At 41.9% G+C, this 19,370-nt stretch overlaps 1 protein-coding gene across 1 annotated transcript; it reads right to left on the bottom strand.

The window, feature by feature from the left end:
* Nucleotides 1-1,456: 1,456 nt before the first annotated feature.
* On the bottom strand, nucleotides 1,457-19,363 carry lmx1al (LIM homeobox transcription factor 1, alpha-like). The gene is made up of 9 exons (XM_088317838.1): nucleotides 19,167-19,363; nucleotides 17,971-18,062; nucleotides 16,377-16,569; nucleotides 4,171-4,403; nucleotides 3,765-3,928; nucleotides 3,138-3,215; nucleotides 2,942-3,062; nucleotides 2,530-2,685; nucleotides 1,457-1,921 (listed from the first exon to the last, which is right to left on the bottom strand). The coding sequence occupies exons 1-9, from the start codon at nucleotides 19,205-19,207 to the stop codon at nucleotides 1,764-1,766; spliced, it is 1,236 nt and encodes a 411-aa protein (XP_088173964.1). The 5' UTR covers nucleotides 19,208-19,363; the 3' UTR covers nucleotides 1,457-1,763.
* Nucleotides 19,364-19,370: the final 7 nt, after the last annotated feature.

The following is a 19,370-nucleotide window of genomic DNA, read 5'->3' as shown; positions in this document are numbered from 1 at the left end:
AAATACTACAACATGACGCAGCTGTCTTCGGCCTACACGTAACTACGTACATTGAACTACACCGGAAGTGTCCCTCCTGCAATCTCAACAACTTTGGTCCTATCGCTAATTGACCTTTCACCTCCAAAATGCTGGGAAAAAAAACAGTTGCCTCAGTTCATTCATTTTAAATTATTTTTTACCCTGTCACCAGGAGGTGTGCCCCAGGGCTCTATCCTGAGGCCCCAATTCTTCTTCGTCTACCTTCTTCCACTTGGCAATATCAAGAACATATAAACCAGAATTCAGCTCCCCGCATTATCAGCGGAACCCCCTCGATGCACCACATCACTCCTATTCTCCAGAAGCTTAACTGACTACCCATATATTCATATCTCCATTTCAAAGTCCAACTGTTGGCATTCAAGGCCATCCACAAGCACGACTATCTGTCCGACCTCCTCCATCTTCCCCTTTCCTTAGCACAATCTCAGATCCTCCTCATCATTACACTTGTCTGTCTCATCTGCCCGTCTCACCACAACGGGGAGCAGACGATTCAGCCAATCAGCTCTCCGCCTCTGGAATGCGCTCCCACCCTACCTTGGAAACATTGTTTCATTTTCTCATTTCAAGTCAGAACTCCAAGCATATCTGTTGAAAGATGCTAGTTTGAATTCTTTTATTTTGTGTGTTTTGTACGGGGACCTTAAGTGACAGAAAGGCGCCTTGAAATGAATTTGAGCTTTGGCTTTTCCATGCCGCGACAACGAGGCGCTCTAAAGCGGTGACCCCAGCGCGAAGTTCCGGTCCACTCTTTGACCGACTTCCTCCAGGTTTACCCATAATTTTATTGTATTTTTTGGGGGGAGAGATGGGGTTTGAATTCCAAATTGTGCCGCTTTTGGAGGTTCCACTGTCATTTTTGAAATCATAATTTCATACGGAGGGTTGCTTCAAAACATCACTTTTTCACGGATATAAATAATCGGTTACATTTGAAATCGATCCAGCGTAATCTCCTGAGTTACGTCTCAGGTGAAACATACACACTAACCTGAGCGCAAAATTGTCCTCCAGTTTTTTTTCCAGTGTTATATCGGCTGCATTACATTTCACCAGATTTTTCTGCGAGTATGTATGCATCTTGAATGGTGAATTAGCCTTTTGAAGTAAACCTTTTGTCTTATGTGGTGTACCGCGGATATAGAAAGTCTACACACCCCTGATCAAATGGCAGATTTTTGCGATTTAAAAAAAACAAAAAACTTTTACCTTTACGACCATTGACGGCTAAAGACGTCAAAGATCAATTTTTTTTTAAACTCTGCTGGTAGTGAATGAGTAATTTGACTTACATCGTGCACAACTCAATTTGAAAAAAATAAATAAATAAAAATTGGGAGCGGACGTCAAAACAAGATCCAATGTAATGGAGGTGCACAAGTGTGAACTTTCTTCATGACTGGGGTGCGGCTCATATTTTGTAGACTTTTATATCACAGAATGTTTAGCATGTTGTGTTTTGTTTGTCTTTTGTTTAAAAGTGCTGTGTTTCATGAAACATGACATAAATAGCACAAAAGAGTTGCTTCTGCACCTCTTTCACATTTCCAGTGTCTCTCAAAGGGATTCTCATCATGGACAGAGAAGGGGATGATGGGAAATAATTTGCCATCGAGTAGATTGACTTAGTTTGGTTTTGTGTTCTTTTTTTCCCTTCTTCGTTTGAGCTGCGTCTTTTTGAGGTGAGCGTTGAAAGAGGAAGCAGGACTTTCTAAGGGTCACGAGGTGAAGTAGGAGTTTTGCATGGAGTAGAGGCGGTCGATGGGGTTCCCCACTCGCGCAGCCAGAAGGCCGCCCTCGCCGGCTGCGAGCAGGCAGTCGCCGAGGTGACCCAGACTGCCGTCGCTGTCCAGGTCATGAAACACCGTCTCGGATTCTGGAAAGCAAACGGAAAAGTGTTTGTGGATTGCTCGAGTAGAAATGGATGACGTCATAACAGGCGGAACGGTTGTTCATCTTTGTGGAGACTTGGGGGGAGAGGAGGGGGTCTTCGGTTTCGCTTGAAAGGTGAAATCTTCCACGTTTTCTGCTGCGGTGGTCCTCTCAGGCCATTTTTACGTTTTATTTTTTTGTTTTTTTCTAAAAATGTGTTTTAGAGTTTGACAAGAATAAATTGTGGGAACGTGTTCAACGCAGATTTCGGATGGAATTTTCCAAGCGTTTGGCAAGAAATGGAAAACCATTTCCATGTATGCCGTGTAACCAACGGCGTGCAAATAAAAAAAAATTAAGACGTCAATTTCATTTTCGGTTATAATAATGTGAAACATAGAGATATAAGCCCACGCGAATTGACACTGACTTATGACACACCCTTTATTTTTGTGGTCAACCTTGTTAGGCAATATTTATTAATATATTATATAAATAAAAAGAGATTGTGGGTTTGAGTCCCACCTGGGGTCCATTTATCTCCCTACAGGAAGAACCTAAGTAAAAAAAGTCTAATTTATTTTTGATGAAACTTCATCCCTTGCCGCTTACCGTATGGGTGAAGCTGCTCATTGGACAGCTGAGGCGGAGTGAGCCCGTGTCGGAAGGGTTCCCCGCCGTAAATGTTGGGGTCCAGGGTGAGCAGCTGCTGTCGTGGCAGAGAGGGGTATCCCAGCATGCCGTCCATGCCGTGACCGCTTGAGCCGTCTGCGTGGAGATGAGAATGCAGACACTGTTAACATCGTCACACTCGGAAAACGGCTCGGTGAAAAGTTGCCAAATTGGGGTGAAATGACTAACCCGGCCGGGACTGGGGCCAAAAGTTAAAGCTACCAAAAAAAATGTTTTTTGCATAATTTGATTGAACCTTAAATGGAACAAAAGTCAAACTTGCTTTGGCCTTCTTGGAAGCAAAGTATGGAATTTCCCAAGGTGTGTCCCAAAACTTTTGCTCCTTCCTTACCCTCGCTGTCATCGTTACTTTGGCGTCCCCCTCGACTCGCTCCCCTCCTGGCACCTCCCAGCTGTTCCTGTTCCTGCTGCTGCTGTTGCTGTTGCTGCTGTCTCCGGGCAATCTTCTTCATCTGATGCAAAAAGGCTCAGGATGAACCTTTGTTTTGTTTCCGATTTTTTCAAGATGGAAGACCTTAAAGGGTTACCTTGGCCCTCTGGTTTTGAAACCACACTTGCACAACCCGCACTGTGAGGCCTGTCTCGGCAGCCAGCGTCTCTCTCACCTGGAGGTTACAATGGCTTTGTTTTACTCCATGAAAAAAATAAAAATAAAAACCAACAACTCTCAAATACAGTGGTGCCTTGGCTTGAGGTGGCGGAAGCGAGCGGCCTTTTGTGTGCATGATTTGGCCAAGGAGACGTTTTCTTTGAAGCTAAATAAGCTGCAATAATAATAATATGTATTGTTCTATTGTCTGTTTACATGAGTTGCTGACACATTTGTGTTCAAATATCCATCGCTTGTTTGTAACTACCACAACGCTGATGCTAGTTTCGTTAGCCCGTCTATGGCGTTTTGCTTTTTTTTGTTAGCATTGAGATAGCAAACTAGAGACGTACAGAAACTTTAATGATTGTGCTTTTTTTTTTTTTTTAAATTTTAAGTAGACTTCAACCGAGAATGTAATTTAAAAAAAAAAGCTTGTCGTGAAGCAAGCTAGCACTTGTAACTAATATTTTGCCTCCAAGTCAAGACCAAAAAAAATACAAAAACAAAATCGTCCAAGCCATTGCTCATATCTCGCCGCAAAATGTTCAGTGTGTCCTCTCACCTTGCGACAAGGCTTGGCCGACACCTCGAAGGACGCTTTGAAGGCACGCCGCTGCTGCGTGGTCAAGATGGTGCGCGGCCGCTTGGAACGCTTGTGCTCTTTGCCCTCGTCGCCACCTTTGCACCCGCCCGAGCCCCCGCCGCCATCCTCGTCCTCGCTTTTCACTGTGCAAAGATATTAAAAAAAAGAATAAAAGTGACAATGTGCGTCTTTATTCTTCTCGGGAACACTAACCAAGGATATCCCAGGATGCACTGCAAAATTCAGTTGTCTTCCTCTTTGCCAGGAAATTAGAGGGAATGATTATATTGTTGCTTTGGAATTGCAGCACAGTGAGCCTAGTGGCTGCCTCACAGTTCTGAGGTTCTGTGTCCAGAATCTTTACTCACACCAGATTGTTTCGTACCCGATTCCGTAGGCGTGGGACTGATGGCGGCGAGCATCTCCCTCTCCTTCTCGTAGTCCATGCGACACAGCAGCTGGCCTTCCTTCAGCACAAACTCGTCACCCCGCTGCAGCCGGCGTTCGCACTCGCAGCAGCTGAAGCAGCCCAGGTGGTACACCTGGCCCAGCACGCGCATGATCAGCTCGGAGCGGCCAATCACCTGCAGGCAGGCGCTGCACTTCCTCACAAACAGCCTGGAAACACACGCACACGCACACGCACACGCACACGCACACGCATGCACAGAGGGGGTGCACACATGGTGAGGGCTGCCTACATATTGGATGTAAAGTCGAGCATCACGAGGGTCAAGGAGCGGAAAGGAGGTGAGGTAATTAAAGATGGAGGCGTCGACAAGGAGCCCCCCAACACATTTACACTCGCATTCGACGATTGCTGAGATTAGCGTCGTCTCTTAATTAAAGGCCATATAAACATTACCCAATTCGCAGAGCAGCGAGGTGAACATCTGCTATACAAGGAATTACTGTACTGTTGAATGAGAGTCTGTTTCATATGTTGTGCGCAATTTACACGTTTTGGGCGGTAGATGGCAGTAGTGAGCCTGGGATTGAACTGGCATTTATAGTGAGATCGAATGAATGATTTTTAAGGGCATCTGTCACTCTATATCTATGCAATCAGACTTCTTGGGTACTCTAGAATGAGCAAAGATCTAGCAATTTGATGTGCACGTCTGAAATGTGCTCAAATGACCTTTAATCATGTTTTTACATGCCATTATGATGAATTAATAATATGCATTTATGTACTCTAAGTATGACCTAAAAATATATATACGAGCACTCCAAGTCCCACAAACACGACCAACATTTAAATACTTTTCTTATTTTAAGGTATCGAGTAACCATTTAGGCTGCCGATACCAACCACTGATACTTAAGGCAAAAACAAAAGAAATAAATCTCACATTGTGTACGCATGCTCTGCACTTCCTCTGCGAAAAGGTGAATCATTCGTGTGAGAAAAAAAGATCTTTGTCGGCAATTTTTTGTCTTTGTGTTCAATGAAATTTAGCACACCAAATCTCGAACCATATGCAGACTTCAGAATTCAATATTTTAAAAGGGAGTCTTATATCTGACTTTTCCTTTTGCTCTCCCGTTTTTCTCCCCGCCACCTCTCCTCATCCCTTCATTTCCAGCCTCACCATCACTTCACACACTCATTCCCATTCACCAGCGCCTAATTCCCCGCCATTAAATTCCTCTCAAATCCCTGCTCTCGCTCTTGCTTTCCTACAACCTCGCCCTCCCTCCACCCCCCCCCGAACCCCCCCACCTTGGTATTTTCTGCCAGCATTCCCAGTTCACCCTCCCAGCCCGCCTCCCCCAGTTCACTGAAACTAATAAAGACGGGATTAATTAGATTGTTGTTTAAACAGGGCGATGGCCAGACAGACGCTGTAAACTCATAACCAGGGATTGAGGATAGCATGGGGTTAATCTCTCGCCACTCACTTATGCACACTGAGCCACGCACACACACTCAAGTATCAATACCTATTCTGATGTGGGCCTCCATACCACGGACACGCCTGCGACCAAGAATCAAAGATTTTTGCTTGCAGCGGGATAACGGTGCCGGTTATCTAATTTGAGCCAAAAAGCAGGAACGAGATAGCAAACCAGAATAAGGCGGAAGGGAGTACTGGCACGAGAGTGTGCAAGGGGGAGGAAGGCACAGACAAAAAGTGTTGTTGCTCCCTGACTGAGTGCGAGGAAGGTGTTGCTGCACAAATCTGGAGCCAGGTCTGCACATTAGAGCTCCTAATCTGTCATTCCGTCCCAAACGCAGCTGCCACAGCTAATCTCTTCCATTCCATCTGCCAAAAAGAATCTCCAAATTCCCCAAAATGACTGCGTTTTCAAGTCAACGGCGAATAGTAGAGGTGGCCAAAGTCATCACATGCTGTACCTGAAGGGTGAGTGTGCAATTAAAAAAAATAAAAATCACTTTTGGTCATTTTTTCTAAAAGATGTCAGTATTACTTGACAGGATCTTAAAAAAAGGATTTATGAAAAAAAAAAAAAAATCAGCATTCTCCGGCCACATCTTGAACCTCTCATTACATTTTTAAGAATCCAGCACAGTGTGTCCACACTCACAGTGTACTTGAGGAGCATTGCTGAAACCATAGCGGAATATCCACCTTTGGTTAGTAATGAAAGTTAAAAGGAAGAAAGGAACAGATCACAAACAAGGATAAACATGCGCTGCCTTTCGTTTGTGGATCGGCTTCGGGCAGCTAAAAGAATTCAGAAGTGACCCAAAATTAGGAACACTCGGCAGGTGCGTTTATCACCTACTTTTGATTTTAAATTGATTGAACACCCTCAAAAATATATATATATATCATTATATTTACACGAATCAGTCATGCTACCAATATTACACTAAATCTACTTAAGTACAATAATGGATTATTTGTGCTTTGTGACTTCACACCACCGCCCTCCGGCCATGTCTTTAAACACTTGCGACACTTCCTTTCACCCGGGGGTATAAAACGCTCCAAAATGACGACGATTGCTCGACATGAGACCGAGCGTGTTAAGTCTCCACATTCCCTAAATAGAGGCGCGCGCAGCGTGTTGCGAATTTACTCAGCACGGCAAACGGAGGCAACTCGGGGCAACTGCCCCAGAGGGGGGTCTGTAAGTAGATCAGTCTAATCCCCCCCCCCCTAATAGAAGTATCATTCACACTGGTCCTGACAGAGGTGCAACAAGCGGCTAGAGAGCGAGCGCATGCGGGGCACATCACGAGATTTTAAGCAGCATACCTGAATGTATTGCACTTTTCTCGTGGGAATTGTACCAAAAAAAAAAAAAAAAAGTTGTTAAAAGAAAGACACGAAGGCTAATAACAGGACAGAAATGATCAAGAAGATTGTTGTTAACGTGTAAGAAAAGCACTTCAAGGATGCCTGGAAGTGACCTTTTTTTTTTTTTTTTGTGACGCGGCGCCTGTGATTGTGAGCGTGTTGTACAAGCGGCGTGTCACACAAGGTGAACATGAAAGACGGAGGAGAACTGTCGACTTTACGAGCGCTTCAAAAACATGTGGGCACTGTGATCACGCCGAGGGGGCTACGCGGCGTGACGAATTACATGTACGCTTATTACGAGATCAGATGAAAACAGGAGGAACGATGAACGACGACATGAGTGCTAACCTTTAAAATGAGCTAGCTTAAACAAAAAATAGCTCGCTAATTTCACGTCACCCGTTTTTCAAGGACACTTGCTTGACGTGTTAGCATTAAGCTAGCAAAGACGACACTTTGTGTGTTTGTCAGCCAAACTATGTTTGGTTAAATGTACAAAATGATTATCTTTATTTTGGGTTTAGCGTTAAAGTAAACGTCAACTAAAACAGCTTGCAACAAGCACAGTTTTGAATCTTTTTATCCGCCATTTTTAACGTTTTAGTGTGTCTCCACTGGATACATTTTTGCTAGTATAGACGTGCGAGAAAAAAATAAAGAAATCAGGAATGCTGGGCCCTCCAAAAAGGTGATTCATTTGTCACAAGAATAATAAAGATAATTCCAAGAGGGCCTTCGTACTGCCTGGTACACACCAAGCTCTTAAAAAAAAAAAATAGCTTCTAGCTGTATTTTGCAGTCGACAATCACAATAACACAATCAAAAGACGTGTCATGAATGCAACAAAGTCTCGCCCGCAACCGCGCAATCATTTCATAAATATGGAGATGTCTCAGCGTCATCTTTCATAATTCGGATCTAAATTTCAAGAACGTCTGCTTTTCCGAAATCCCACCTACGTCCGAATTGACCAGCCTGCATTTGAGGTGACGAGGAAAACGACAAACGATATGCAAGCGTTGTACTTTTAAGTCACTTTAGTAGCCGTTTTCTTGCGTGTGCGTCTGAGTGTGTGTGTGTTCGTTTGTGTGCGACGCACATTGAGCGGATATTGCTCCGTGAAGCAAAATGGCTCAGAGCCAAGGTTCAGTAATCACATCATCTCTGTTTATTAAATCTCCCTGCACTGCTTCTGTGTTATTAAAATCTCCCAGCATTCCCCACGATACTTGCTACCCCTGCCACCTCTCACTCACTCACTTACACACACGCACACACACACGCACGCCAGCATGTATCTGACTACATGGAGTACAGTGAGAGACATACGTGAACGCACACGTAGACGACACAGGACACACAATCAATGCTCAGTTGGTGGAAAAGCAGATAAGGTGCTCGGGCACAAACATCCATAAAAACCAAGCCAGATGCTGTTGTTTGGGCACCGTGCCGTCCGCTGATAAACTAACGTGGTGAACAGTCGTCTTGCTTGAATGAAAGTTTCCGAAATGAGTTAAGAAAATAAACATATGCAATCTTTACGACCCTGACAGACCACAAGCCATCTCTTTATAGGCTAACGCTCATAAAATCGAAATGTATGACAAAACGAGGATTTTGCTTCAATGACGTTTTAATTTTCATTTTTATTTTATTTTAATTCAATTGGATTTCTTTCATGACCTTTTTAATATTTCTTCTGCAAAGGTTCCACGTATTTCTTTTCTATTGTGTTAGGCTATTTTTCAATGTTTAAGTACGATCGGCTGTTCCACCCACCTCAAAATTGTAATCTTATTGTGCTTTATAAAAACATATTGTAATAACATGGTAAGAAATAACGTAAAGAATTTAACACTTTATACATCATGATTAATTAATTGCAGCGCTTTGTGGTGGGCGCAATTTAACCACCAACGTGCGCCATCTTACCGTCATGTAGACACAAAGGACATGTTTCTGCAACTGTCTCAATAAGCTGCAGTTATACATTTTAAAGAGGATAAAGAATATATGCACGTGTGTCTTGTTATATTTTCTCTCTACTTGTGTTGATACACCGTTTGTGTTCAAATAAATGTCGCTTAAGATGCTATTAGCTCGCCCTGCTATGGTGTTTATCTTTTTTTTTTTTTTGGTTAGCATTAAGCTAAGCGGACTTTTCTAAGGCAATGGAGTGTCCCGTAAGGGAAAATTTTCAACAATTCAAAGCCAGCTTGGTTTGTCATTTCGCTCAGGAATCAGGATGTTTGATTTTCACCTGATGCTACCAAAAATTAATGCAATGCGCGAGGACCGAGCTCACATGCGTGTGCGTGTAGCTGCGTGTGTGTGTGTGTGTGTGTGTGTGTGTGTTTAGATAAAACAGTTAATCCCCAGGCCACCAGAACGCAATATCCTGTTTGCCCGCTTCTCATTTCCTGTCTGTCTCAGGCGGAGCGGGAAGCAGCGGGGCAGGGGAGTGGGGGTGCCGGGATGGCGGTGACGGGGGACAGCGGGACCCGTTGCCCCAGAAACAGGAGATGCAGCGATTCGGTGGAAAGTGTCGACGTCGTCCCCCCCCACCTCTATTCTCTCTCACACTCTTCCTCCTCTTCCTCTCTGCTTTTATTATCTCAGATTTAATAAAGGCGAGGCGAGCAGCTTGTTCTGCCATGAAACATTTATTAGCTGTCTGTTATGAAATTGTTGTGTGTGTGTGGGGGGGGGGTGAAAGATGATGGGGTCTCATAATATGCAAAAATGGTGGCAATATCGCAACCTCACACATGTGGCTGTCTTCCTGGAAAAAAAAAAAAAATCCACCTTGCCTTCTTCAGCCTTTCTATCAAGTGACAGTTGGCCTTTTGTAATAGTGTAAAAACATGACACCGCCGTGTCTTTGCCATATTTAGGACACAAGTTCACCCATCATCGACCGCACGTCTCATACGATCGGAAAAAAGGAAGTGCGTGAAAGAGCTCAACGAGACAGAACCGATGCTGGCTTCTCTATACTTTGGGTTGATGATTTGGATCCAGCAAGTTGCAAAAACGACGAATCCTATATAATAATGAGATCATAATTATCGTAATACTCATGCTGATTTTATTACCAACACTTAATGAGAAGAAGAAGAAATTTTCCGTCACCCACTTTGGAAGAGATATTTTCATTTTTTGGTTTTTATGTTTGACCTATAAAAGATTGCGCAAATGGATTTTACCGTATTTACCGATGACGTTACAGAGAAGAAGAAAAAATCCCACCTGTTGCTAAACCTAACTGCTTAATTCATAAATATTACAAAATGTGTTACTATTATACATATTCTGGTCTTGTTTTTATATTATTATTATGATGAAAAAAAAAAAGTCAAATTTGTTGACTTGTGTCATGAACCCAACTTCAGGTAATCTGCCGAAAGCAACACAACCCAACTTTTTTTTTTTTTACCTTGCGACTCAGCAGGGCTCTTTAAGAAGCATCTTTTTGCAATATTTGATTTGACTTATTTTACGACTTGCGTTGACTTAGGGTCGATGATTTTTATGAAGACTCATCCAGCAGGCCACGTTGACACTTGCCACTTTTATTGGTAAGAAGCAAATAAAAGAACGCTTCAGCGATCCGAGTGCACTTATATTTAAAGCAAAGGTCATATAACGTTATTTGTTCTTGTAATTAAGCGGCTGCGTAACATTTCGGTTAAAGAGAGGCAAAAAAAAAATCTTTTTTTAAAAATCGCCTCTTGCTTGAGTTCAAGAAGACGTGAGAGATTGCGCAACACCGGCCACTGTAGCCTCTTAAAGCTATTAATACTTGATGTATTGTTCAAATGCTGTTGGTTGCATCATCGTGAAGAAACTAAAATAGAACTTGAGCAGAGGCCTCCATTTCGAAAACAACTAAACAAATTCCAAAAAAACAACAGTCAACACTTGATTTATACAACGCTGCGTTTGTCTTTTTTTTTTTTTAATCACTTCTACAACGTTCCTAAGAAATGACGATTCCCAGCCAATTTTAGAACAGGTTAGCAGGCGACCTGTGGGTGACCTTTGATCCTCGATAAATCCAGCATGGTCGTTATATATAGCAAAAAACAAAAAATGGTCCAACTATTTGCACTTGTGGCCTTTTGCGCTGTACTTGATAACTTTTCTCGTATTTGATCTCAACTTCTTTGAGGAAAAATGCCAAAATTCAATTTTTTTTTTTTAGCTCACTACTGTTTCATTCCATTTCAAATTAAAGTAAGATCTCCTACTCGCCACTTCGGCCTTGGAAATCTATCTTATTACACAGTAATAATCATTAAATATGTACTCCATAAATCGCGTCATTTCATCTTCAGACGGCAGATATTCACATTCACGCTTGAAGATGTTCACTAGTCAGCCCAAGTTTAGCTGCCGCTAACGAGAGCTTGTTGACACGCCATGGCGTTGATATTATTTCCCCGCAGTCCGTGTCAAGCCTGTCATTGAGACAGCCACAACAACGGTGGCTAATTAGCCTTGTCCTCAATCAGAACCCCCAGTCCGCCCACCCCCGAGCGCCCTATTGTACCCCCCCCCTGCAGGAAACAAAAAAAAGCATGCCGAGGGTACACGGGGGATGGGGAGGAGGAGGAAGGGGGGGCGAGGGGCGGGGGGGGCGGCGACATTAAGCGAAAACAAGAGATAAACTGTTTGATGTCATGGCTACGATCAATCATACTGAAAAGGAAATGAGGTTTGGGATGGAGAAATATGATTGCAAAGCAGACATTGACGAATGAGGCGGCCGATAGAAAGAGAGACGTGGCTACGACGCGGAGACGCAAGATGGTGGCTTCTATACGACTGGCGATAGAAGCGCCATAAAAAACGGGTTTGCTCGTCTGGCGCTTTTCTACCTTCAAACGGAAGCTAAATCCAAAATGTTCTCGGCAAGATTCTGTTCTACGCGGCCCCATCAGTCCCAACGCGGTATTTGGATTAATATCGCATTTTTTGGAGGATCAATTAAGAAGAAAAATCCGCCCCTTTTTAGCCATTTCGGGCGGCAGCCATTTTGTTTTGTACTGCCTCCTTGCTGTATCAATAAAGGATTATCTTATTTTATCTTAACACACCTCGCACCACAAAATAATCAGTCAGAATATCTTTTTAGAGATAATAATCAACAACTTGTCCCGATTATCAGAATGTGTGAACTCAGCGTTACGTCAATTTCTGTCCCTCGAGATACAAAGTGATCTTGCCATTTTTTTTTTTTTTTTTTTTTTTATCGTGGCGAACGACTTGTGAGACACGTTAGACCAACACGCAACACAATCCGTCCACAATCATTCGATTGCCATCAGAAATATTAAACCCGTGCAACATTTACGATCATCGGCCCAACTGATTTCCGAGCAGATTAGAGACGACACACCGCACCGCAGATTGGTAAATCAAGATAATCTTTCAAATGTGATAAACTGCCCTTTTGGTGATTTTGATCTGAAGGTCGAAACTTAACAAATCCGACACCACATGATAATCACCCAGGATAATCTTTCAGAAACATTCGCTTATCGGCCCTTTGTTGCCTTTGATTGAAAGCGACAAACTGCTCAAATTTCGCCTGATTATCAGCATGTGTGTACTCCGTTTGATTCAAAACACGTCTCAAAAGAAGAACAAAAACCCGGGGCCGTCTTGAGTGCAGCCATGTGATCAGAAGAGGGAGATTGCACGACTGTGCCGGTGTGAGTTTCTAAAGCTAAGATGTAGCGTGAGTGGCCTCCACCCCACACAGAGCGAGCTATGAAACCCCAGCTTTGGTGAGGAGCCACCCCCGGCGACCTGTTTTTCCACAGGGCCCGGGTTGTCTTTATGGAGCTTATGAGGCGGACTCGCGGGCTCATTCTGTTGGAGTTCGACATCATTGACCAGGAAACGCCGGCCTCAAAGCTGCCAAGCGGGGCAGGCAGGGAACCAAGCATGCTTCTGACCTACACTTGGAGCAAGATAACGGCTGTCAAGAGGACCATTTACTTAAGCAGCACTTTTGTTACGATGCCGGGGATGGCTCTTGCCTCCTTTAGCGCAGAGGTGCTACTTTGTACGAAATCGCCTCGTCGGAGTCTTGCAAATGTGAAATTTGGTGCGCAACGCAGTCCGTTGAGTTTGTCGCAGTCAGCTGAAGTGCACTGAGTCCCTTGCAGTAGTTGTGAAAGTCTTCTTTGTTGATATCTGCATGGTTGTGTTGCACTGCCCCCTGGTGGTCAAGCCGTTTTCTTTTATTTATTTATTTTTTTAATCCAATCTTACAGTTTCGCTCTCATCTCAAGGCACCACTGTGATTTAATTCCAATTTGTCAGGAGTGACGTGCGCCAAACCCTCCTTCAAGTTTTATGAACTTTATGAATGACAAAGTAAATGAGTTGAATATAAAAGTTTAAGCGCGTAAGACCGCCGGGACGCTACCATATGTATTCTATATAGGCGGAAGGCTCGAGTTTCGGCACGAAAGCTTCAATGTAAACATCTGCTCCCGAACATGACGAAATCACACATGATGCGTTTGAAATCCCCTCATTTCCATAATAAATTAAGAAACAAAACAATAAACACCTCCTGTTTTTCCATAGAACAAAGAAAATGCGTATACTGAATTTTTTGCGGTGACTTTTTTCGCCATTACCAGACGACCTGCGAATATGGTGCTAGCCAATTAGCATAATGGCCGACGTCGTTTTTAACTGACTGTCGCAAGATCAATAAAAAAAAAAAGATTCTCATTAGTTTGTTGAATTTTTTTCCAAAAGCATTCAAAAACAACTTGGACAATTTAGGCTAGTAGGCTAACAATGTGGGAAAATGTGTGGGCAATATTTTGGAGAAAGTATCAAAAATGGGACTTTCACAAAGCAAATACCGATCATGCAAACTGAGAAAATTTTAGGAATCGCTTCGGCGGTTTGGTCGAAAATAAACCAAATGGGGTCAAAATGGATCAGCGCAAATTTTTGTCTTTGTCATTTTACCCAAAAAGCAGTTTGTCCCACTCTAAAGCTGTTGAGCCAAATTGGGTCAAAAAGGGATCAACCCAACTTCTTGGGTTATTAATTTGCCCAAAAAGTTGGTGTCCAATTGAATGACCCACAAAAAAATAGGGTTCTTTTGTTCAAAAACCCCAAAAGTTCTTTTGTGGTTTATTAATTTGTTTTTGTTGTTTTTTTTGGGGGGGTTAAATAAATAACCCAAAAATTGGGGTCAACCCAATGACCCAATGACAATTTACCAATTTGTATGCTGCTGAAAACTTCTTTGGGATTATCCCCCAAAAACTCATTCAGTAGCGCTTCTGGAAAGAAAAATAAAATTGCCGCTGACACCAGTTACACCAATGGACTCAAAATGAACGTCACTATGCGTCCAAGATTACTCGAAGACGATTTCCAATACATGCTCCAGACACGGGCCGCTATGTGAGGGAGGCGCTAATGAAGAGAGAGTGCATGCTAGGAAACAAGGAGACATTGTTGCTGATCCACTGAAGGTCACAGGCTGCACCAAGTGCCAAGTCTGGCACGGAAACAACCCCAAAAAAAAACGAGGCAGCAATCCATATGGAATGCATACAGGCGTGCGAAATCAAGCATGGAAATCAGCCTCCGCCTATTAATCTCGCCCTACGACAACAAGCATTACACCAGGGGAACAAATACTCTTTTTCACTCCCTGGAATTAAAAAAAAAAAAAAAAGTCTTTTTTTTTGATAAGCCTTCCAACTACCCCCCCTCGCCCGCCTCACCAAGAGAGACGCCCTACAATGGGACTTTCATCAGCGGCCAGTTTGTCTTTTCTCCTCTTTCTCCACGCCTCATCGAGCCCTCGCTCGCTCCTCCAGATGTCAGGTACAGTGGGAGCTGCTGGATGCCGTCTGACACTTTTCAAAACATTGATAGCAACGATGCGCTGCACTGAATGGACACACACACACACACACACACAGGCACACACAGGCACACACTATCCAACCAAACACGAAGTGTAGCCTCAGGAAATGAGAAACATTGCAAGCAGAACATCTGGAATGACGTTTGTGTATTTGCAATGGGTAGTACACTAAGTGTTTATTTAGTCAAGACATCTCCTGACAGCCAGAACGAACAAACCAGTCGACACTTAAAAGTTCCCATGCTTTAAATAATAGACCACTTGGACTTAATTATACACTTCCAATTCAACATCTAACTTAAAAAAATTTTTTTTTTTTTTGCATTCCAATTGACACTTCCGACAACAGTTTGTAGAGTGGCTGGTGATATTTGAATGTATCTATTCATTTTAATAAACTGTTCAGAACCATATTTTGCAAAATAAAATGCACAATACTGTTAAATTATGTAAATGTTGTTTAAAAAAATTGCGTAATTTTGTTTATTGTTTTTATATATTTGTATTTTTAAGTAGTTAATTGACAGTTCAGCCTGTTACTAAAATACTGGAAGACATTACCCTTGGAAATGAATGTGAAAATCCACAATGGATATAAAAAGTCTACACACCCCTGTTCAAACGCCAGCGATAATGAAATAAGTAAAAAAAAACATTTTCAATATTTTCCTACCACTAATGTGACCTATAACCGCTAAATCGAATTGCAAAATGACATTTTAGCGAGTGGAAATAAAAACAAACAACTGAGATAATGTGGTTGCACAAGTGTGCACACCCTCTTAAAGCTTGCGATGAAGCTGCGTTCGGGATTTGCTAATCACATTTGATTTCGTGTTAAATGGGAGTCAGCACTGCCTCAAGTTAAAGTTTCTCTGATTAACCCCAAATGAAGTTCAGCTGTTCTAATGAGGCGGTTTTTCTTCAGCCGGAACTGAGACCTTAGTCAAGGACAGGAGTCAATGTTAACATCTTCAACCTTCCTTGGAAAGCAAAAAAAAAAAAGTCAGGAAAGTACATCTGAAATTGATTCCGGGTGTTGGTTAACAACAATTTGAATGTGATTGTGATCATCACTTAATTTCCTCTCACCTCTCAAAATGTTTTTTTCTTTCTTAAAAACATCAATTAAGTTGTTTGGTTCCATAAAATGGTGGAAACATTTTTAAAATTTGGTATCCAAAATATAGCAGGTGTCCAGAGTTAATTTAAAAGCAGGTCATTGACTTACGAGCTCTTATTTGTTGTGATAGTGGAGAAGAAGGGGTGGATTTCCCCTGCACGCCCCCCCCTCCTCCCCTTCACCGCTACGCCGCTGTCCCACAAATGCGGCTCAACAAATCAAGTAGCGCGGACTCCAAGCTTGACTCCACGTGCATGCGTGACGTGCTCCTTACTTCTCATAATCCGGTTTGCAGTAGAGCAGTCGGTCCCGGCAGTAGCACGTCCCCGTGAGCGCGCTCATGCACACTGTGCACTTGACGCACGACTCGTGCCACGAGCGCTCGTTGACGCGCAGCAGGAAGCGGTCGGCGATCGGGGACGAGCAGCCCGCGCACACCTCGCCGCCTCCAGCCGAGTAGTCCGGACCTGCGTGGGGGTCGCGAGGGGACCAAGGCCCACCCGGAGCCAAGAAAAAAAAAATTACAATCAATCCCATGATAAAAGTGCTTCATTTCGCATACGATACTGAGTCCTACGACGGTCCCGACATACGACGGTGAGCAACGAACCAGCCCAAGTATGATGAAATTTAATTTGTACGAACACGATGTTGTTCGTAAACCGGAACGTGAATCTCACGCAGCAGTAATGTCAAATTTATAGTTAATATTTTCAGGAAAACACAATCAAATTAAAAATGGTTGTAATAAGTTTGAAATCCCATCACAAAAATTCCCAAGATAATGGTCTCATCTGATTTACGACGGAGCCCCGTCCCTACGACGGTTTTGAATTTGTGCGAAAATCGGAAGGCGCTGCGCTCCATAAAAATTCATAATTACAGTCAATATTTGGATTTAAGCACAAGCCGTGACTTGAACACTGGAAATGAAACGAGGACACCTGTACAGTATTATACAAACGAGTACATTAGCGGCAAGAGCTCTCTCTATATTAAAAAAAAAATCTAAATATTGTGGTTGCAGTTTGAACTGAGAAGTGTTTTTAATATACTGGTTATTTAGCAGCACAAAATATGCAACATGCAAAATATTAGAAACATGCTTCAGTAGTAGTATATTAATGTGAACTTAGTTTTTGTTGAACACATTAAAAAATAATGTAACCATTTTGTCGTGTGGATGTTTTGAAAATTGACACACTTCTTGTAGCTTGCGTTTATTTTTTATTGCATATATCAAGACTGTAAAAATATGAATAAACCAACTATTCAACATTAACATTTATTTCGAGTGATTGTGTTACTTTGAATGGTTAAATAAGGTAAGCAGAATATTATATTCAGTCGTCAATAGTGAGGCAGTTTTACTTGTGTCTATTTTTATTTCTACATATCAATAATATATGACAATAGGGCCCATATTATAATCTAACAGAATAATTAGATTGCAGTTATCATGAACATATTTCATAACACATGATTCCATTTAATTCTTGATTTTTTCTCATTTTTGTTTTATACGTACATCCAGCATTTATATTCGTTTGTTTGATTGTATTTTTTTTATTTGTAACGTTTTTCGTCTCCCTGATAGGTCTTAGTTGGAATGCCAGCTGTTTGCTATTTATTTAATATACTTCAATAGAGTATCATTACATTAAGGTTTATTATTATTGTGTATTTAAAGCCACGTGATATTTTAGTGTTGTGGAAGCAGTGCATAGAAAAAAGGCCCAACCAAGCGAATTATAAGTAAAGGTTTTTAGTTGTGGGCCTTTTTTTTCAGACGAGTCTTAGATATTATTCGTTCATTTATCAATTTCTGTATCGATTTGAATGCTCGTCGGTGTCAGTCAGTCACTCACCAATAAAAGGTGTTGAAGATGGAGGCTGCTGCAGACACGACTGTTGGCTCTCCTCCGTTTTCATGCCTTCTCTCCTTGCCTCAGTGTGGTCGCTGTGCACGAAATTGAAGAAGAAAAAAAACATGCACATCGTTTTTCATTCCAAATATTATTATTTTTTGGGGGGGTATTAAAAGTAAATGACTGAGATATGAGCAGAAATGCGAAATGTAACGCACAGCTACAACATTAATGATGAGCTTGATCCTCCGAGGAGGAAATTAAAATACACGACGTAAAAACTGTGTTTGACGATATCGTGCAAAAACATGCAATTCATCGTCGCAAATATTCAAATATAAAAAGGCATATATTTGATTCAGGAGTAACAATACAAAATTAATTGTGCGCCTTTTTTATATCACACACACGCGCCTAATTAAAGAAGATCATTTTGAAAAATAATAATTTTTCGTGGCATTATTTTGGATATTTTTTCTTTCATTATTTTAAATCCTTGAATGAACTTCAATCATAGTCTTATCATTTATTCTAAATATAAAAATTGAAACATATTTAATGACACCAGCTTTATTCTCACTAGTGCAAAATAATAAAAATCTAAATAAGTGTGTGACCGTCTTTAATGACACAATGTCCGTCAAATCCACGGCCTGTAATCAAATCATACTCAACATCCATTTTGATTTTTGCCTCATTATTGACATGAGATAAATATTTCAAGATCGTCATTATTAGATACTGGCTGATAATTGCCCGGCTAATTGCCACATTATCTAAAGAAACAATAAAAGATGATAAAATAAATGAATTATGGAAATTCAACCGTAATCTGATTTGGCTTTATGACTAGCTGGAGGGGGGGAGAAATGAAAAAAAAAAGTACACGAGGGGAACATTAATGTTATGCACTGATAATTGCATGTTGCCACAAAAAAAGAAAAAAATAACCAGCAGCTGTTATGAAAAGAAAATACAAAATTATCAAATAATTTACAAGAGAAACATTTCAGGAAAGAAAAAAAATGATTGTAGATTAAAATAAAAGTGGAAAGAACATTTAAAACAATTAAAGCTGCCTGAAAATGCACATTCGAGTGCGTCTTGCGTGTTTTTAGCAGCAAATTGTGGCGTAGAATCTAGTTTAAAAAAAAAGAATAAAAATGTTCCGCCCTGTTGCACGGATGCTGTCTTACCTTGAGGTGAAACACACTCCAGGTATCTCGGTGGGCAACATGAAAAAGACAATAGCAACTTCCTGATGCGTTCACGGACCGCTTCCACCTGCGCACTCGCCGTGCCTGCCTTGCCGTGTCTCGCCTAACTAAAAATCCATGACGACACTCCACGCTGCAGACAGGCTATTGTCTCTCCTCCTCTTTCTTCTTGTCTAGCAGCCC

Source organism: Idiotropiscis lumnitzeri, chromosome 15, assembly GCF_059441095.1.
Source record: "Idiotropiscis lumnitzeri isolate Australia: NSW breed Sydney's pygmy pipehorse chromosome 15, RoL_Ilum_1.0, whole genome shotgun sequence".
NCBI lineage: Eukaryota > Metazoa > Chordata > Actinopteri > Syngnathiformes > Syngnathidae > Idiotropiscis > Idiotropiscis lumnitzeri.
The sequence above is the reverse complement of the archived record's forward strand: the minus strand, read 5'-3'. Positions and strand labels throughout refer to the sequence as shown.

Coding starts and splice junctions, on each gene's coding strand:
- lmx1al (XM_088317838.1), bottom strand. CDS start 19,207: ATGTTGCCCACCGAGATACCTGGAGTGTGTTTCACCTCAAG. Junction 18,063..19,166: donor GGAGTGTGTTTCACCTCAAG/GTAAGACAGCAT, acceptor TTTCGTGCACAG/CGACCACACTGAGGCAAGGA. Junction 4,404..16,376: donor TGCAAACCGGATTATGAGAA/GTAAGGAGCACG, acceptor GTGTGTTTCCAG/GCTGTTTGTGAGGAAGTGCA.